The 16,515-nt window shown below is 34.7% G+C and overlaps 1 protein-coding gene across 2 annotated transcripts; it reads right to left on the reverse strand.

Moving 5' to 3' along the window:
• Window positions 1-6,142: 6,142 nt before the first annotated feature.
• On the reverse strand, window positions 6,143-9,072 carry LOC113692329 (homeobox-leucine zipper protein HAT14). Of its 2 annotated transcripts, none has more exons than XM_072053069.1 (4): window positions 8,505-9,072; window positions 7,538-7,887; window positions 7,148-7,227; window positions 6,143-6,734 (listed from the first exon to the last, which is right to left on the reverse strand). In XM_072053069.1, exons 1-4 carry the CDS (start codon window positions 8,782-8,784, stop codon window positions 6,389-6,391), a joined length of 1,056 nt encoding a protein of 351 aa, XP_071909170.1. In that variant the 5' UTR covers window positions 8,785-9,072; the 3' UTR covers window positions 6,143-6,388. The 2 variants fall into 2 exon arrangements, with proteins under 2 accessions (XP_071909170.1, XP_027066527.1); XM_027210726.2 differs by having other exon boundaries at window positions 7,538-7,884; window positions 8,505-9,069.
• Between the last annotated feature and the right edge of the window lie 7,443 nt (window positions 9,073-16,515).

A 16,515-nucleotide genomic window follows, 5' to 3' on the forward strand; every position in this document is an offset into this window, starting at 1 on the left:
AATCTAATTGTTTCTCTCCAGATTCTTGTGATCTTGTCACGGGCTTTAGCTTCAAAAAATTGACTTTCATATATCTGTCCAAGCATATTCTATCCTTGATTAATGATTAATGAAAACTCAATAAACGTTCTATATTATTGATTGTCTACACAATTTTCTGGTAAAACACTACCTTGTAATTAAGAACTTTATAGTAGTGAATACGTATTAATCCATATGGGTCAGCTTTTTATACACTGTCGTCGGTGTATAAATTTTTTTACACCAAAAGATTTAGATTATGTTACATAACATGAATTTAAATCATGCACATGTAGAATATATCCATAACAGTTAGTATAAAAAATAATACACTGTCAGTGCGTAAAAAATTAATTCATTAAATAAGATTAGCAAAATTATGAGTTTGCAATCATGAATTCTACTAGAAGCCAGTGTGGGAGAGGGTCTGGATTGGGCCGAAAATCTTCAGCTACTTATTGGCACGTTCAGTTAACGGATCCCAAAAAGAAAAAGACTAAGGGCGCTTTGATAAAATTGATTTTGTGCTAGCGAAAGTTGTGAGAGTGGATTAATTGATGGATTTCTTAGTGTGTATGATAGTATAATTTGAGGTGTATTATTCTAGGTTGTTTTGATTTTTGTAATATTTAGTATTGATTAGTAATGTGTAAATTGTATAATTTTTTTAATTGTTCGTTGTTGGTACCATAATTATTAAATTCGATCTAGTGGTTGAACCGATCAAACCGGTAGACCCGCCATAGAACTCTGCCAGTTTAGCAATTGGATTGGAGTTGCAGATGACTCGTTTTGAATTGTTTGACTCGGACGGTCGAATTGGTGACCCGCTAAACCCGGCGCCTTTCTTTTATGAAATCAGTGGGTTTTGGAAATTTTTTTGAAATTACCTTTTTACTCAATATTTAATTTGATTAGTCACACCAAAATGGGCATTGTCATCTTTTTGACAATTAGATGAGAAAAATTGAAAAGGAATTTGGAAATTAAGGTTTCTTTCTTTTTTTGACACTTAGATTTATCATTTATATTTGTGTATAATATCAATATAAATTAATGAACTAAAGAATACGTATGGGTATGGCTTGTGTGTATGAACTATGAAATATGAATAGGTTATGCCTTGTTAACATTGAAGAATTTCTGTACTTATATTATAATTTATATGTTTATTTAATTATATTATATATTTTTTTTATTATATAGTGTGATCTAACCGTTCAATCAGTAATACTCCTTTTGAACCACTGACTCGCCAACTCAGTCCTCCTGCTGGGTTGATTCTCGAGTTGTTTTTAATAACTAAGGTTGGTACTATTTAACTTGTGAAGAATAATTTGGCAGCAAAAGTTTTTGATTTGTTTGCATATCATATTTTTGGCTATATATGGATGGATATAATGGTATTTTTCTTGTGTCTAAAACCCAATATAGTGGACCAACAAAAGGCGGCAGACCCAAAAAGATTTCGCAAAAAACGTGAGAGGCCCAAAGACATTTGGGCAGACATATGAAGCAGGCAGCGGCCCAGCCACTAAAATAGTATTTGCAATGAAATGACCAAAAAGGCCAAAATATCTAGAGAAACAACAGCGAAACCAACGTAAAATGGTAAAATTGGAATAAGATCACTAAAATTCAAAACTTGTGGCCCACAAACATGAAACAAAGATGACCCCACAACAAGTTCCATCACACCTAAAAAGACAATGAGGACAATATCAACACTTAAATTACAAAGAAACCAGAAGAAATCACTATTCCCAACCTTTCAGTACTTTATGTATTTAGAGATTTAACAAGTTTTCTCTGTAGTAGTCCTTTACATCATAATGATGTCATTTTAGCAAAATTGAGACAATAATTTGAAGGGATAATTTCGAAAACCTCTTTTAAAATTTTTAATACTTTTGTTCTCTTGAGGTTCAAAAATTACAAACACCTCTCTTCTCTTTTTGGCAACACAAAGGTATCTGGGTTTTCGGACTGGTAATACCTAATGACCCAACTAATCCTCTGCGAGTCGGGAGGGGCTGCCCAGCTTTTTCACCGACCGCTTTACCCTGGATTTGAACCTTCGCGGAGGTACTCCCCCAACTGGGGTACTACCACCAGCTCTAGCCCCGGGGGGGGCTACAAACACCTCTCTTCAAGTTACCATTTTAGTAACAAAAACTATTCATTTTGTCAAATTTTTGAAGGGAGGTGTTTGAGAAGTGCATTTTACTTTTCCATAAAATTCTTTAAAAAATTGGAAAAAATATAACACATCACAAACCCACTTTCAACCCTCATGTTTATTGTCATATTCCCACATTCCTAGGTGAAATTGTCAAAAATCTTGAGAGAGGTTTCTGAAATTATTCCTAATTCAAACTAATTTCAATTTTTATCATTAGGTAACAATGTAAAGTATTAATTGTTTAATACCCATTTTCTCTCTTTTTTCTTTTTCTGAGGGGAGAGGAGCGGAGGCCGGGTGTAGGTGAATTTTAACATATGGTTATTCTACTTTTTCAACTTTGTAACACATAATAATTCAAGCAAGTGTATAATGGAATAAAATTTGAAGTAATTGAAAATGACTATATCCACAAGTCACAAGGCATTGTTTCGTGATTTAATACAAATTTTATTTTCCAAGTAGCTATTTTTGCTTTCCTCTCCCACTTTTTTTTTGGCAAACCTTCCCTCTCCCACTTGATGTACAAAATTTATTAAAAAAAAATAAGTATCATTTGAAATAGAATGCCACTTACATGATTAGCAATTAAATAGGACAAATTAAAGAGAACTAGAATCATAGTATTTCAATAATAAATCTCTTGCTATGGCCGAGATGTAAAGGTTTTAAACTTCATAAACAATTAAGAAGAAATATCCACTCCAAGAAAAAGCTTAACTCTTATCCATTTTTTCTTCCTCTAAGAATGATAACCTGCCGCCCTTACACGTCTGTGCTTAGCAATATTCCATATCCCAAATACACTATAATTAACCAGCAAAATGTCTTCCATTACTGAAATTACTTCAATGTCTTCCATTTTATAGCTTGTTCAGGACAGGGAAACTCTGATGCTTGGGCTGGACTGAAAAGCCTCAGATGTCTGAAGTAGCCCAGTTTGGACCTCAATATCGATCGACCAGACAGAAAACAAGGCCGAAGCTAAATGTTCAATGTCAAAGCCCACACGGGAAATGATCGTTCAAGTAGATTCGAATACAAAAGTAGGATTTACGGGAAATGCCGATGTTGATTTTAATTGATGTAATTTACATCTCGGCCCTTGGAAATGTATATAATCCACCATAAACCGTTAAAAAAGTCTACCGAATTATGGATTTTCCTCGTGTCTCTTTTCACATTGTAACTCCTATTTAATGTGGAAAAAATGAAGGGTTCTAGATCGTTGGATTGTTGTTGATTGCCAAAGATCCAAATGAACCATGAAATTCGTTGTTGCTATTAAGGCATATCACACATTTGCTTAGATATGTGAGGAGGACTCTAATAGCCTTCTCCTAATCATTGGATCAATTTCGGTGATTACGAGAGATAGGAATTAGAAAAACATACATCAGTATTGAACAAAGATAATCTAAAAAGAAAAAAGAAAAAATATTCAACATTGATCTCAAGCTCAGATACATCGATTAATAGTAAAGTGGGAATAACTTCAAAGAATAAATCCCTAATTCTACTTTGATGTCTTATGCTTATCCAACCAAGAAATCCTCAATGCTACATGGAGTCTTTGGTGAAATCTTGTTGTAATGTTGTGTTTCTCCTTCAATGCTTAACTTTCCATGAATTTCTAGCTAGATATCAAATATAAGGTAAAACTAGGGGTGTTCAAAAAGAACAAAAAAAGCAGATAACCGACAAAACCAATTTGGTCCAAGCCGAAATGTAGGGTAACCAACTCGTAATTTTGGAAATGATTAGACTACCCAAACCTACTTAAAAAATTAATTTAGGGTATAGTTTTCAGTTTTCAAAAATCATGACTACTCGAACATACTTGCATATATGTATGATATGTAGGGTTGGTTTGAGTAATCAGTACCCAAATCTCGATTCATAATTATTTAGTCATTTACTAATAATTTGAGTTAGGAAGACCATTATATATATTTTATTTTTCAAAACTTGTAAACTTATCTATTTAAGCCTAAATCCTATTTATCTGTTCCGCTTCTAACATTCGTTGCCACTAATTTCATCTACTTTGCTACTCTATTTTTTTTCTCTCTTTTTTCAAAGCTTCTTTTCATTTTTCATAAATTCCATCCACTTCATCACTCTATTAATTATTTAATTTTTAATGGTTATATGTTTGGTTGTGGAGTAACCTGTCATTCTTATTAAAAAAAAATAAATTGATAGCTTTCAAGAAATAGTGAAAACGAAAATAAATGTTTAGACTATTTAGTGTTTTAAATATTTTGATTTTCTATTTTATTCATAGTTTTTTTTTAAAGTTGTAGGATTAAATACTCTTATTGATATGGAAAAATGATATATTGTTTGATTTGTTAATCTAATTCTTTTTTTTTCTCCCATAAGTAGAAGAAAGTTAGGTTACCCTGTCTATTCGATCCTATCTTACAAAGTTAACCGATTATTGAATTGGGAGGGTATGAAACGTAATTTTATTGAACCGATACATATGGTTAGGCTTAGCCAAATTGCAAATAGACCGGGCACTAGGTAGAACATCAATGCTCATCAATGTTGACATATCGATAAAAAACATTGCTCATCATGCTAAAGCCTCATTCATTAGTTATCCCACCTTTTCCAAATTATAAATAAATAAAAAAAAATTAGAGTGTGACAGCCATTTTAAAGCATTCTGGGTCTTTCCAATCATTTATTGGATTCTAGACATAATAATTGCGCATACTTAACTTCTACCATATAAAATTCCTTGACCACAAACGGAATGAGGCCAAAAATTTTTTAGGGAAAAAAAAATTCAAGAGAAATTAGCGCAAGAAATAATCATATCAGGTTGTGTGAGATGGTACCTCAACTAAACCCTTTAGACTATGATCCTTTGTCATGTGTTTGATGCTCAACAACATTTTATAATTAGTCGTGGGAAGAAAAATCAATTATCACTAAGAAGAAACACGAGGAGTAAGCAATGTCTCACGCTTTCTTTCCAGGGCCCTTCATGCGATGATTGAGGGATAAATTAATCGATCGATAGTACCTGCGTAGATGCATTCTGTAATTTGGTAGGAGGAAAAAAAAAAACTCTGGTCATATATAGTTGCATGCATCCTACGACTTCTCGTCATGAGTTTGGGAGTATGTTGTAATGATTATATTGATTGCACATCACCCCTAACGTTTTTTATGGTTCAATGACTTGCCAGTGTCATGAGTCTGTGCCAGCAATTGGGAATTTAGTCTTTCTTGACAAGATTGATAGGGACCTTTTTTCTTGTTTTCCTTTTTTGGAGGGGAATACACACAGTCTGATATTATCTCTGTGCCGACAATCTTCTTGACGATAATCTTTGCCTCAGAAACTCTCTACTTTTTGCTTTTGGCATTTGCTACTCTTCCAAACTTAAGCCATAAATCTTCTCCATTCAATACAGCAAAACTGAAAATTAAGCTACGACAAATGATTAATTATTGCCTACGCCGTGCTTGATCGACAAGAATTCCTCGTAATTAATCGTTTGAAATTTCCTCTAGGATGGAATGCTGAATAATACTTGTATGCAAGTTAAATTGCATGCATGGCTTCAGGGGAATGGCTTCATATTCATATGGCAGGCTAAGATTTTAAATTTCACTAGAGAAGGCCGAGAGATCCTTATAACTGCGTGTTACTTAGTTTCTTTCGTAACTTTGTTTTAATTTACTCGTTTGATCAAAGTCCCTTGAACTTTGAAAGCCCAAGGAGAGTGGCTATTGTGTTCGGGAATATCTTCAAAGAGCAAATTTTGACAAGCAATCAAGTCCAAGTGTGGTCAAGAAACAAAATTCTTAATGAAAAACCTTCAGCAAGTAGAAAATGGACCCAAATATTTGAGGTGGCAAGCGAAAATGAATTGCTAGCTCACTCAAAAAACAGGAAAAGGCAGACTACAAACTAAAAAATGGTAGCAAACGAACATAACTATATTATTATTGTCTACCTAATTTGATTAATTGGAAGCAACCACTTTTACATTCCAAGGTCCAACTATATATAATAACTCTTCTCATCTCAAGCATCGTCTCCCTAAATCACAGGACGTCGTCATATATATATATATGTCAATTAGGATCAAGCAAAATCAAGTTATATGCACAAAAAGCCAAAGCCCTTAATTACTAGCTGGCAATTAAGCCGAGCACCATTCATCATAGGGCAGCCTGTGGACCTTGAACTTGTAATGGTGAAAACGGAACCATTTGAGTCTGCCTCGGCTTGGCAAGAGAGAGTGTTGTATTAGCAATGTCAGCAGCGGCTGCCGGTGGAGATGTGACGTTAGTGTTGGCGGTGGCGGCGGTGGAGGTGGAGGCAACGCGCTCACAAGAGGGACACATGGTGAGAGTGGTGGCAGGGAGTTGCATGTAGAAAGGCTGGGAAGATTTTAAGGCTCGTAATTCTTGTAGCTCCTTTTGCAACCTCCTATTCTCTTCTGTCAGTGTTTCGCAGCACCTCTTTAAATACTCACAATCTACTTCTGTCTGCTTCAACTTGGTCCTGCATTCCTTAAATGCCCTAAATTACTTTCCAATCGCCATAACAACCACGAGGAGCCTCAGAAGAATTGAAGGAAAATCACAAGGAACACAGACACACAAATGGGATTTCTTTAAAAATACAACTATTTCACTCAATAAATAAATAAAATGTTAAGTATATATCCAAATTCCAACATGTCAAACCACTACTATTTAAAGACTACGAAATGAGAATTGGAACGGCTATGAGGCTTTAATTAGCTACTTACCCCTCAATTTGAGGCACGGTTGATGCAATGAAAGCAAGTATGCATAACAAACAGAAGAACCATCTCATTAGAAAATCAAATAGTTGATGCAAAGAAACAAAATCCATTTAGTTTGTAGGTTTTGAACAGAAAATGATACTTAACAGTTCTTACTCAAGCATACCTTGCTCTTCTGTTCTGGAACCACACTTCTACTTGGCGAGGACGAAGATTCAATTGCTTTGCCAAAGCTAGCTTTTGTTTCTGCAAAACATTTATTTCTATTAGACAAGCTAGCTAGCTTTGGCTTCACTCATCCAACTAGAACTACCATGCACCTTCATTATTTTTGTTAAGGGTTTTGTTGTTGGGATGGGGGGTTTTGAAATGAACCTATTTTACGTATTTATATTGGTTTGGTTTAGTTCTTTAATTATACTGAAATATAATTTTAGAATATATGTTCAGAGGTCTTGAGCATGATCTTGAATAATGGTCTTATTTTGTAATAATACTACAAGTAGTACTACTATTCTTTACATATGAATTGTGAAGTAAGTAGAATCTGACTTACTGGGTTGAGGGTATTGTGTTCTTTGAAGCTTTCTTCAAGAAAGGCAGACTGTTCTTTTGTAAGTCTAAGCTTTTTTCTGGCCATTCCATTTTCATCTTCATCACTTGCTCTAGAAGAAGCCATCCCTCCTCTAATATCATTCTCTGCTTCATTCTCTGATCTTTTGTTTGATCTTGATCCGCTTCTGTAGATTGAAAAGTCCATCTGGAAAGATGAGGCTGCGCTGTTTGGTGAGGACAGAGCTGTGGTCCCTTCCTCGCCGCCCTTGTCCACTCCCAATGATCTCCGGTTCACGTCCACCGCCCTCGTGAATCCATTGGACGAACCCGGTTCGGCAGCTACAGTCACTGCTAAAACAGAAAATATGTCAACATAAATAAGGCTTGTGATCAAATCACCAGCAATACAATTTTCAGGCCAAGGAAATCTAAAAACCATCCGTCAAGCGAACCCTGGAAGGCTTTACCCCTTAAATTCTCGAATCAGAAGGAATAATCGAGAATAGAAGCTGTGTTTATTGTTCTTGTTCACCGGTCTAAACAAAGAGAGAGAGAGAGAGAGAGAGAGAGAGAAACTTTTCTTAGGGAAAAATATTAATTATACTGCTAGGTGGTAACTTCCTAGTCTTAGAATCAGACTATCAAATTGGGTTCTCTACTTCCATTTCCCCTACTCAGCTCAATTCTTCGTTTCTATTCCTTCCCTTGTAAAAGATTAAAAGAAAAGATCTTGATCGAAAGATAGAAAACAAAGAAGTTCCTCGAGTAATATTTGTTTTCCTTGGAACAGATACCACCTTGAATAATAGTCATGCTACATGCAATATAAATTTTCCGAAAATATTTGAGAACATGTGGTTGAAGTATTTTTAGAAAGTTTTTAAAATTAAAATGCAAGTGTTGAACCAGGCAGGAACCCCAAGCTAGAAAGGCAGAAAACTCCAAAACGTCAAACAGTGAGAAATTACAGTGTTGTGTCAGCCAAGAAAAACTGAGCTGGGATGAAGAAGTTTGACTTCTTGGAACCGGAGAGAAAGGAAGTAGATCAAGCTGAACCGGTGGATCTGATGACCCTCTTCTTTCACCATCACTTTCTCTACTATTTCTGCTCTGATGATCACCACCTCGATCAGCAGCACCCTTTCCTAAACCCATGCAAAACCCTAGATCTCTATTCACCACTTTCTGGGCTTTGTCAAGAAATGTAAAGGGTTTTGGGGTGTCACCTAGGCTCAAAGCTAACTCCATGATCAGAGAATATTTTCAACAATGATGATTGAAGAGAAAAGTAAGATATTTTGAACGACGAAGCTGTTAGGAAGAGACCTGAAGAATTTAAAGATGACACCACTAGTAATATAGAGATATATCCTACTCCTAGCATGACCAAAAAAACAAAAAAAGTGCTTCAATTTTCAATTGCCTCGTTTGCGGGATGTAAAGATTGGCCGACAAATTCTTGTTGACAAACGCACGTGAATCTATATAAATACACAGCGGTTCATACCTATGACTTTTAAATCCCTACATATAGTACTGTACTCAATCTCCTGCTGTAGGTATGCGTTACTATGTGCTGTGTGTGAAAGAGAAAGAAAGAAATGTCCAACTATGAATACCTGTGTATTATCTAAGTAATCAACTGGAATTGTGTTATACTGCTGGCATAGTTTTGTTAGGTCGCTATCACAGTAGATATCATACTTGGAAGAATAATTGCAGGATAAGAGTAGTATCTTTTAAGAGAGACATGGATATGGGGATGTTGATGTGATTTATCAAGACAAATTCTAATAAATGAATGATGGGGTCGGTAACAAATTCATAATTTTACTTCTTATGTGCTCTCTGAATGGATTGGACGGGATGTAGAGATAGGACTTAGGAGGGGGTATATTCTTGATATGTTCTAGTGACCGAAGTAGTAAATACTGTAGCAGCAATGTTTCACCTTTTTTTTCTGACATATATTAAATTGTTACAGCATATTTTTCTATAAAAAATTTTTAAAAATAACAATACAAACGGAAATACTTTGCTATTACCATCTAGAGTTGTTTTTGCAAAATTTTGACTTTGAATTGTTGTAAGGGGAAAAAATGCTATTGAAGTTTCTAAAATGGATACGGAAACAAAAATGACTTGAAGTTTATGCAAGATGATTCCATTTTGATTTGATCAAACCTCTCTACAGGAGGAAAGAGTATGACCGTCCATTTAGTGTTTGAATTAATGTCGTTGTTAAGATCTGATGAAAATTCTGATGCAGAATGTAAAAACTTAAAAGGCAATGGATGTGAAATTTCAAGTAATGCAATGTCACAAGGTGGGACTACCTGTGACAAGTTATTTCACTTCATCAACCCATCTCATAATAGCACATTAATCAATCGAAATAAATGGTAAACCAAATAGGGCCAAGTCATTATGGATATGAAACATAAGATGATTAACTAGTGATCAATATTATCATGCTTTAATGAAATGTAAATCCAATGATGTGAATATTCATTACTGGGGTATTTAACTTGTTCAGACATGGACAAGTATAGGGATTGATGGTAGACGAGTATGTACTTTTTTTTTTAAAAAAAAAAAAAACTTTTTAATTGTGAAACTTGTTGCTGAAACATTTGTAGTATTAGAAAATTGTTGTGCGTACGTACCAGACTCTCTCCAAAGAAATTTTGGCACAACATTTAAAAGTTCGACAAGAATTCGAGGCTTCAGTTGTAAATATGTAGAGACTATCTATTTTCTCGAGTAGAAAGTGGTGGTATTTCTAAAACTTGGAATAGTGAATAGTAAATTTGTAATGCAAGATTACCAATCTTGACTCTCATCGCAAGTGAACCTATTGGGATGTTTAACAAATTAGTAAATGCTGGATTACCGCCCTATACATAAAATTTCTGAAATTAATCATGTCATCTAATTAAAACTATTCATTATTTGTGTTTCAAAGAGAAAAAAAAAACAAAAACAGAAAGAGGAGCTTTCATTTCGAGACTTTATCTATCTATACCATGCTGCTCAAGAAGCTGACTTATGAGTAAATAATTGCCCGCAGTCCGAAGAAGACAATCAATATTTATAAGATTACAACTACAGCAAACTTTGACAAGGCAACCCCAGAAGTTGTTCTTGCATGCCATACGAAAAATCAAACCACATAAAAATCCAAAAAAAAAAGGAGATTGTTTCAAATAAAAGAACACATTAATTTTCGATTATCGTTAAACAAAAGCACACACTTTTGGAACAAAGGTTACAAGCAGGTGTGAACTTAGGAAAGACAGCGGAAAAGTATGGTCGGATTATGACGAAATTTGACCATAACTGCCACCCAACCATATGTTTTAAGTTGAGCAGACAAACAGACCATGTTTTACTATTCCCAGGAAAGTAGTTTTTGTTCATAATGAGTCCTTGCTACCCCTTCATTTGGTTCTAGAACTGGCGTTTAAAGACTGAATTGAATGAATCATCACATCCTTGATACCACCCTTGCTTATCATTAAAAGCTTCCATGACCCGGGTATCCAATGTCTCCTCCATTAGTCGACTCAGATAAATATTTTGTTGGACTATTGGGATGGCAAATTGTTTAATGAATTTATCAAATATTTTTTCATTTTATCAAAAGGATAAAATTCCCCCCAATAATTGGCAACACATTATTAAATTTTACATGTTTAATTATTGTACATGTCTACTAGAATATGGTCATCATACTTTTTCAACAATGGTAGCATCAGAAAAACATCTAATGAAAGCTATATGTTGTATATTCTAGCTGGATTTACATATATATCAAATTTGTTTCATCTCTCTAGCACTACTGATAATGCCTCCATCAACTCCACCTCTATCGTTTGCACCACCGCCTACTCTTCTCCCTCCTTCCTCTTCTTCTTTCCCGTCCCTTCCCCTTTTTCCCTTACACTTCCTCGCCCCCTTACTTGTGGCCAAATTTGGTTGCAATGACTAGTTTTGGTCGTGACCAATCTAAGAAGAGGAAGGAGAGTGGAGTAGGGGCACAGTAGTACTGTTACCTACTGGTGATGGCTAAGGGTGTGCATCGAATTCGAAATCGATAATTCGAAATTTTGAATTCGGAATTTTTCGAAATTTTGGCATCAAAGAATCTCTCTAGCATTAAAAACGAATTTGAAATTAAAATCGAAAATTCCGATTTGAAAAACTCTATTACCGAATTCGAACCAGATTCGAAATATACGAATTCGGAAATCCCAAATTCAATTCCAATTTTTGATTTACTAATTTCAAAAATTCTGAATTCAATTCGAATTCAGTCAATAAATCGAAAATTTTCAATTTTGCTCACCCCTAGTGGTGGCTAAGGGAAAGGGGTAGAGAAGGGGGGTGCTAGGTGGCTATAGTAGGAAAGTAAAAGAAAATCTTAATAAATCCCAATAAATTTTTTAAATTTTAAAGCGATTCCACTATACATTTATAGCAAAAGTTTTTAATATACAAAGTTACAATAAGTTTTTTAAAACACTTAATCCATACGGACACATTGTTTCTCAATTGATACCGCTTGCACAATATGATAAAAGAGTATTTTAAAATAATTTTGTTAATGCAAAAATTTTTTTTAAACAACTAACATAAACAATGAATGAGCATCCAATGTAGGAGCGTGAAATAATGAGAGTCATACATTATACCTGTGTAGTGTGTTTTGCATCATGATGAGGATGATGATGATGATGATGAAGATGATGATACAGATAGGGGAGCCTTGGTGTCATTTGGAGAGAGGACTGGGGGGTTATGTGAATGGGGATGTGAAATTAAAGTGTTAAACAAGTATGGAGAGTAAATGAAGAGCAGTGGTCCAACGCGCATGCGGGTGGGCTTTTGAAGAAGAAGAAGGTCCTAAATTAAAAAACGCACCTACATGAAGGCGACGCGGTCAGATTTGTCATGCTTTTGGGATCATTGCAATTATTGAACTCATGCAGGCTTAAATGATAGACTACTGCTGATGACTTAGATACTATACCATCCATCGATGAAAGAGACAGAGACCAGAGGGAGATAGAGAGTCATGAATGTTCTTTTACGAATTAACCAGTAATAAAGACGACACGACATGGAGTGTATTTGATGGTTGGAGGAATTGATTTAGATTTAGGGCTGAAAAAACAATTCATCCATTCGATGCTCGCTCGTGTTGAGTTCAGCTCTATCTATCTATCAGAAACACAGTTCGAAAATTCTGGTCGGAAGGTGAGTTTTTTGGGAGATTGTCTAAAATTTTACTGTAAATAGTTCACTGTAAAAGTTTTTTAAAATTTTTTTGAAATGTGTAGATTTTTGAATATTTTGAAGTGTACAGTTGAAAAACTTTGAGAAATTTTTTAAGGTTACTGTAGTTAAAGTTTTTAAGAAACTTGTAGCAGACAAATTTGACAAAAAAACTTGGGTTCCAAACAAGGCTTTTGTTCGCCGACTAATGAAGGCTAGATTGAATAATATTTTGTGTTCGACAAAGTTTTAAGCTTGGTTCGAGCTTTGCTCGATTACTATAAAAACCTTATATAAAGATGTAACAAAATTAAACTAATCGAAACTTACTTAAATAAAAGCTCGTTTGGATTTCACCTGATTAAGATAAATTAAAAATTTTGAACACTGAAACATTCGACGTAATTAGACTCAATTACACCCATAGGAGTAATTTGGTGGCCTTGGCAGGTAAACTCATTACCAGACTTCACCTAGCTTCATAACATTACAGTTTAGACAAAATTGAATTGGGTTCTGATATACTGGTATGGTATTAGGTGTGCATCTTAATTTGGAAAACAACAAAATGAACTATATATGTCAAAAAAACCAGTGAAAATATGCTACTCCCTCCGTAGGGGTGGCAATCGGGTTGGATTCGGGTTTGCGGGTCGGGTTGATGCTTAAGTATAACAAAGAACCTGCTGACCCGAACCTGACCCGTCAACCCGAAACGGGCCAGGGTACCTGACACGAACCCGAAAATTTCGGGTTGGCGGGTCGACCCGAAATGACCCGGAACTTAATTTTAATTTATTAATTTATCACTGTAATTTCTAATAAAATCAATTTTTCACAAAATTAATTACATCATCAAGTAATAAAAATTTAAATAAATAATTTCAAACCAAATCTAAAATAAATTAAACACCATAAAAGTGTTTTATCCCAAACCAAATATAAAATAAATTAAAACAGTATAAAAGCAAAAAATAACATAATATATTATTTGTCCAAATATAATAATTTTAGCTTCACACAAGTTAAATAAATTTATTTAGGATTAAGTAATTAATGCCTTTGGAAAAAAAATGATTTAGTTTAGTTAGATAAAATAATTTTTATGTTTATTAAATTAGTTTTAATTCATAAACGGGTCACATCGGGTCATATCAGGTCACCACGGGTTGACCCGAAATTGACCTGTTTTCTTTTCGGGTTCATCGGGTTCGACCCGATTCTGACCCGAACTCTCGAAACCTCAACCCAAACCCATTAATTTCGTGTTAGGTTCGTGTCGTGTTTTCGGGTCGTGTCAGGAATTGCCACCCCTATCCCTCCGTCCCGTTTTGTTAGTTTTGGTTTTTTTTTCACACAGATTAAGAAAGTGTAATTAATTTGGTTAGAAACATAAATTTAGATTAATAATTTCCTAAAATACCCTGATGCTAATCACGAAGAGTGCCAATTAATATTGGTTACAGCTAATGGGTTAGTATTGGAAAAGTTCAATGTATTCAATGTAGTGGATTAGTATTTAATAACAATATATTAATAACAAGATATTTAATAAGGGTATTTTAGACAATTTGAAAGATTACTACATTTCTTAATGGGAAAGTGGACTACAATTTGGGACAGACGAAAAAGGAAAACAAAATTATCAAAGTGGGACGGAGGGAGTATACTATAATTAAATAAACAAGACAAAATAACGGTTCTACTTCTTGCTATTTGTTTTTTTTTTTTTAAAAAAAATCTTTTTTATATCCTTTATCTGATAACTTTTTCATTGTTGTTAAAAAAAAAAAAAGATTTCCCTTACATTTTCACTTGCATTGTTTAGTAATACTCCTAATCTTAATGGATTTTGTGAAGGAGATACTCGAAAACAGAGGTGTCAAATTCAAAATTCCCTAATCTACTCAAGGTGCATTTAGTATAAGAAGAAATTAATTACACACACAAAAAAGAATATATATATATATATATATACACGCATAGGAAAACCACACCACACGAATCACCGCCACATCTTGACAAGGTTGACAACAGCCCAACAATCCTGGCCCCCATTCGCCCGTTCCAATTCCAACCAAATTCGCTTTCCGCTTTTTCGCTTTCCATCCATCTCTCTTTCAGCTTTCTCCTCCGTTCCCCCCGATGAACAAGTTAAACATTTTGACAATCACAAGGTTTGAACTCCGTAAAGCGATTTGGTCAAGCCATCAACCCTTTTACATATAATTTGTTTAATTGCGTAATCATTGCAATGTTATTGATGTATGTTACCAACAACAACGGTACGCAGAACTATGATACATACATACAATGTATGTATTACCGATGCTTAAGTGCCTGTTTTTGTAAGGTCAGTTTTGTCTAAGATGAATAATCCCAATTATCCAGTTACTATTCTGAGAACGGTAGCAGTGTATTTTTTTTTTTGGTTGGATAATGCAAGAATGCATGCAGGCAACCACAAAAATAGCAGTCTAGTCATGCATGAGAAAAGAGACGAGAGAAAGAGTCCAGGTTACAGTGGCCTGTGTGAGAAAACAGAGAAAGGATTGATGAGCAAAGTCGAAGAGGGATGATGACGTTTTTCTCTGCAACAAGAGCGCTTTCAACTGAGTTAGGCAACAGCGTCAGTACCATAAAATCATAGACAGAGTAACTATGGCTAAGGCTACTTCTCTACGAGGATGAGGAGAGAGCTATGGGATCCACTTTGACGGGGACAGCTGCCACCACCCTCAGCAGACATATTCTTCCCTAGCAATCATTTGTGCATCCCATCTCCTTATCGACCCCCTACAAGTCAATTTGTGTAGGACTCCCCAGACTATAGAATTAGTTGTAGAAGTAGATTTTTTTTTTTCCTTCTTTAATTTATTTTTTCCATTGGGATGGTCCTTGGCTGCACAATTAGACGATTATCAACTCGTTTAAGTGAGTTGGCTTATAGCTAGAGAGGTTGAAACCCCCTCCCCTCTATGTTAATCGACTCAATTAGACAAGTTGACTTTTTAGCTAGACGTGTTGGATGATCAAATCTCACAACGTAGACTTAGTTTAAAGGGTATTTTAGTTCACTCTTTTGATATGAAGATAGTTCAATGCTTTCGTGTAAATTAGTAGTTATCTCCTTTTAATTCCCTCTCCTCACAATATAAGAATAGGAGTGGAAATATAGAATAATCGTTATTGTGTCAATATAAAAACAATATGCAATAAGACATTTTATGTGAAGTAATTTGGGCTAATTTAAGAAATATATTGCATGTCAATCATGGTAGTCTGAGCTTTACAGCTGCGTGATTCGGTACATTGGCAACAAACGGAATTATAATTCAAGGGCCATTTTCCTATTATTTTGTCAAGCATTACTACTTGAAACATATAAAGCAATTTCACCTCGTGCATAATGTCAGAGTTTAATAGTACAATTGAAGCACTCGCTTTCTCCTTCCCATTTGAGAATGATGCACATGACAAGTATAGCGATGCCTCCCTTAGAAATTAATAAAAAGCTACATGACACAATACCCCAATAGGCCAATGGTCAATAGGAAGGTATATTATAATGACTTCATGTCGTCTTGATTTTAAGTTTTGTAACATGCTTTTCAAATTCGTTTACCATATCCTTTTTTTTAAAATTTTTTTTGTAAGTGTGAAATTTTGAATTTAAAATTTCTTACTTACACATTCTTCTCC

Source organism: Coffea arabica, chromosome 6c (genome assembly GCF_036785885.1).
Source record: "Coffea arabica cultivar ET-39 chromosome 6c, Coffea Arabica ET-39 HiFi, whole genome shotgun sequence".
Taxonomy (NCBI): domain Eukaryota; kingdom Viridiplantae; phylum Streptophyta; class Magnoliopsida; order Gentianales; family Rubiaceae; genus Coffea; species Coffea arabica.

What these genes read in the sequence shown, in the direction of transcription:
- LOC113692329 (XM_072053069.1), bottom strand. Translation starts at nt 8,784, where the DNA reads ATGGAGTTAGCTTTGAGCCTAGGTGACACCCCAAAACCCTTTACATTT. An exon ending in TTCTTGGCTGACACAACACT is followed by an intron (nt 7,888 to 8,504) that starts GTAATTTCTCAC and finishes TTTCTGTTTTAG; the next exon opens with CAGTGACTGTAGCTGCCGAA. An exon ending in AACACAATACCCTCAACCCA is followed by an intron (nt 7,228 to 7,537) that starts GTAAGTCAGATT and finishes AATGTTTTGCAG; the next exon opens with AAACAAAAGCTAGCTTTGGC.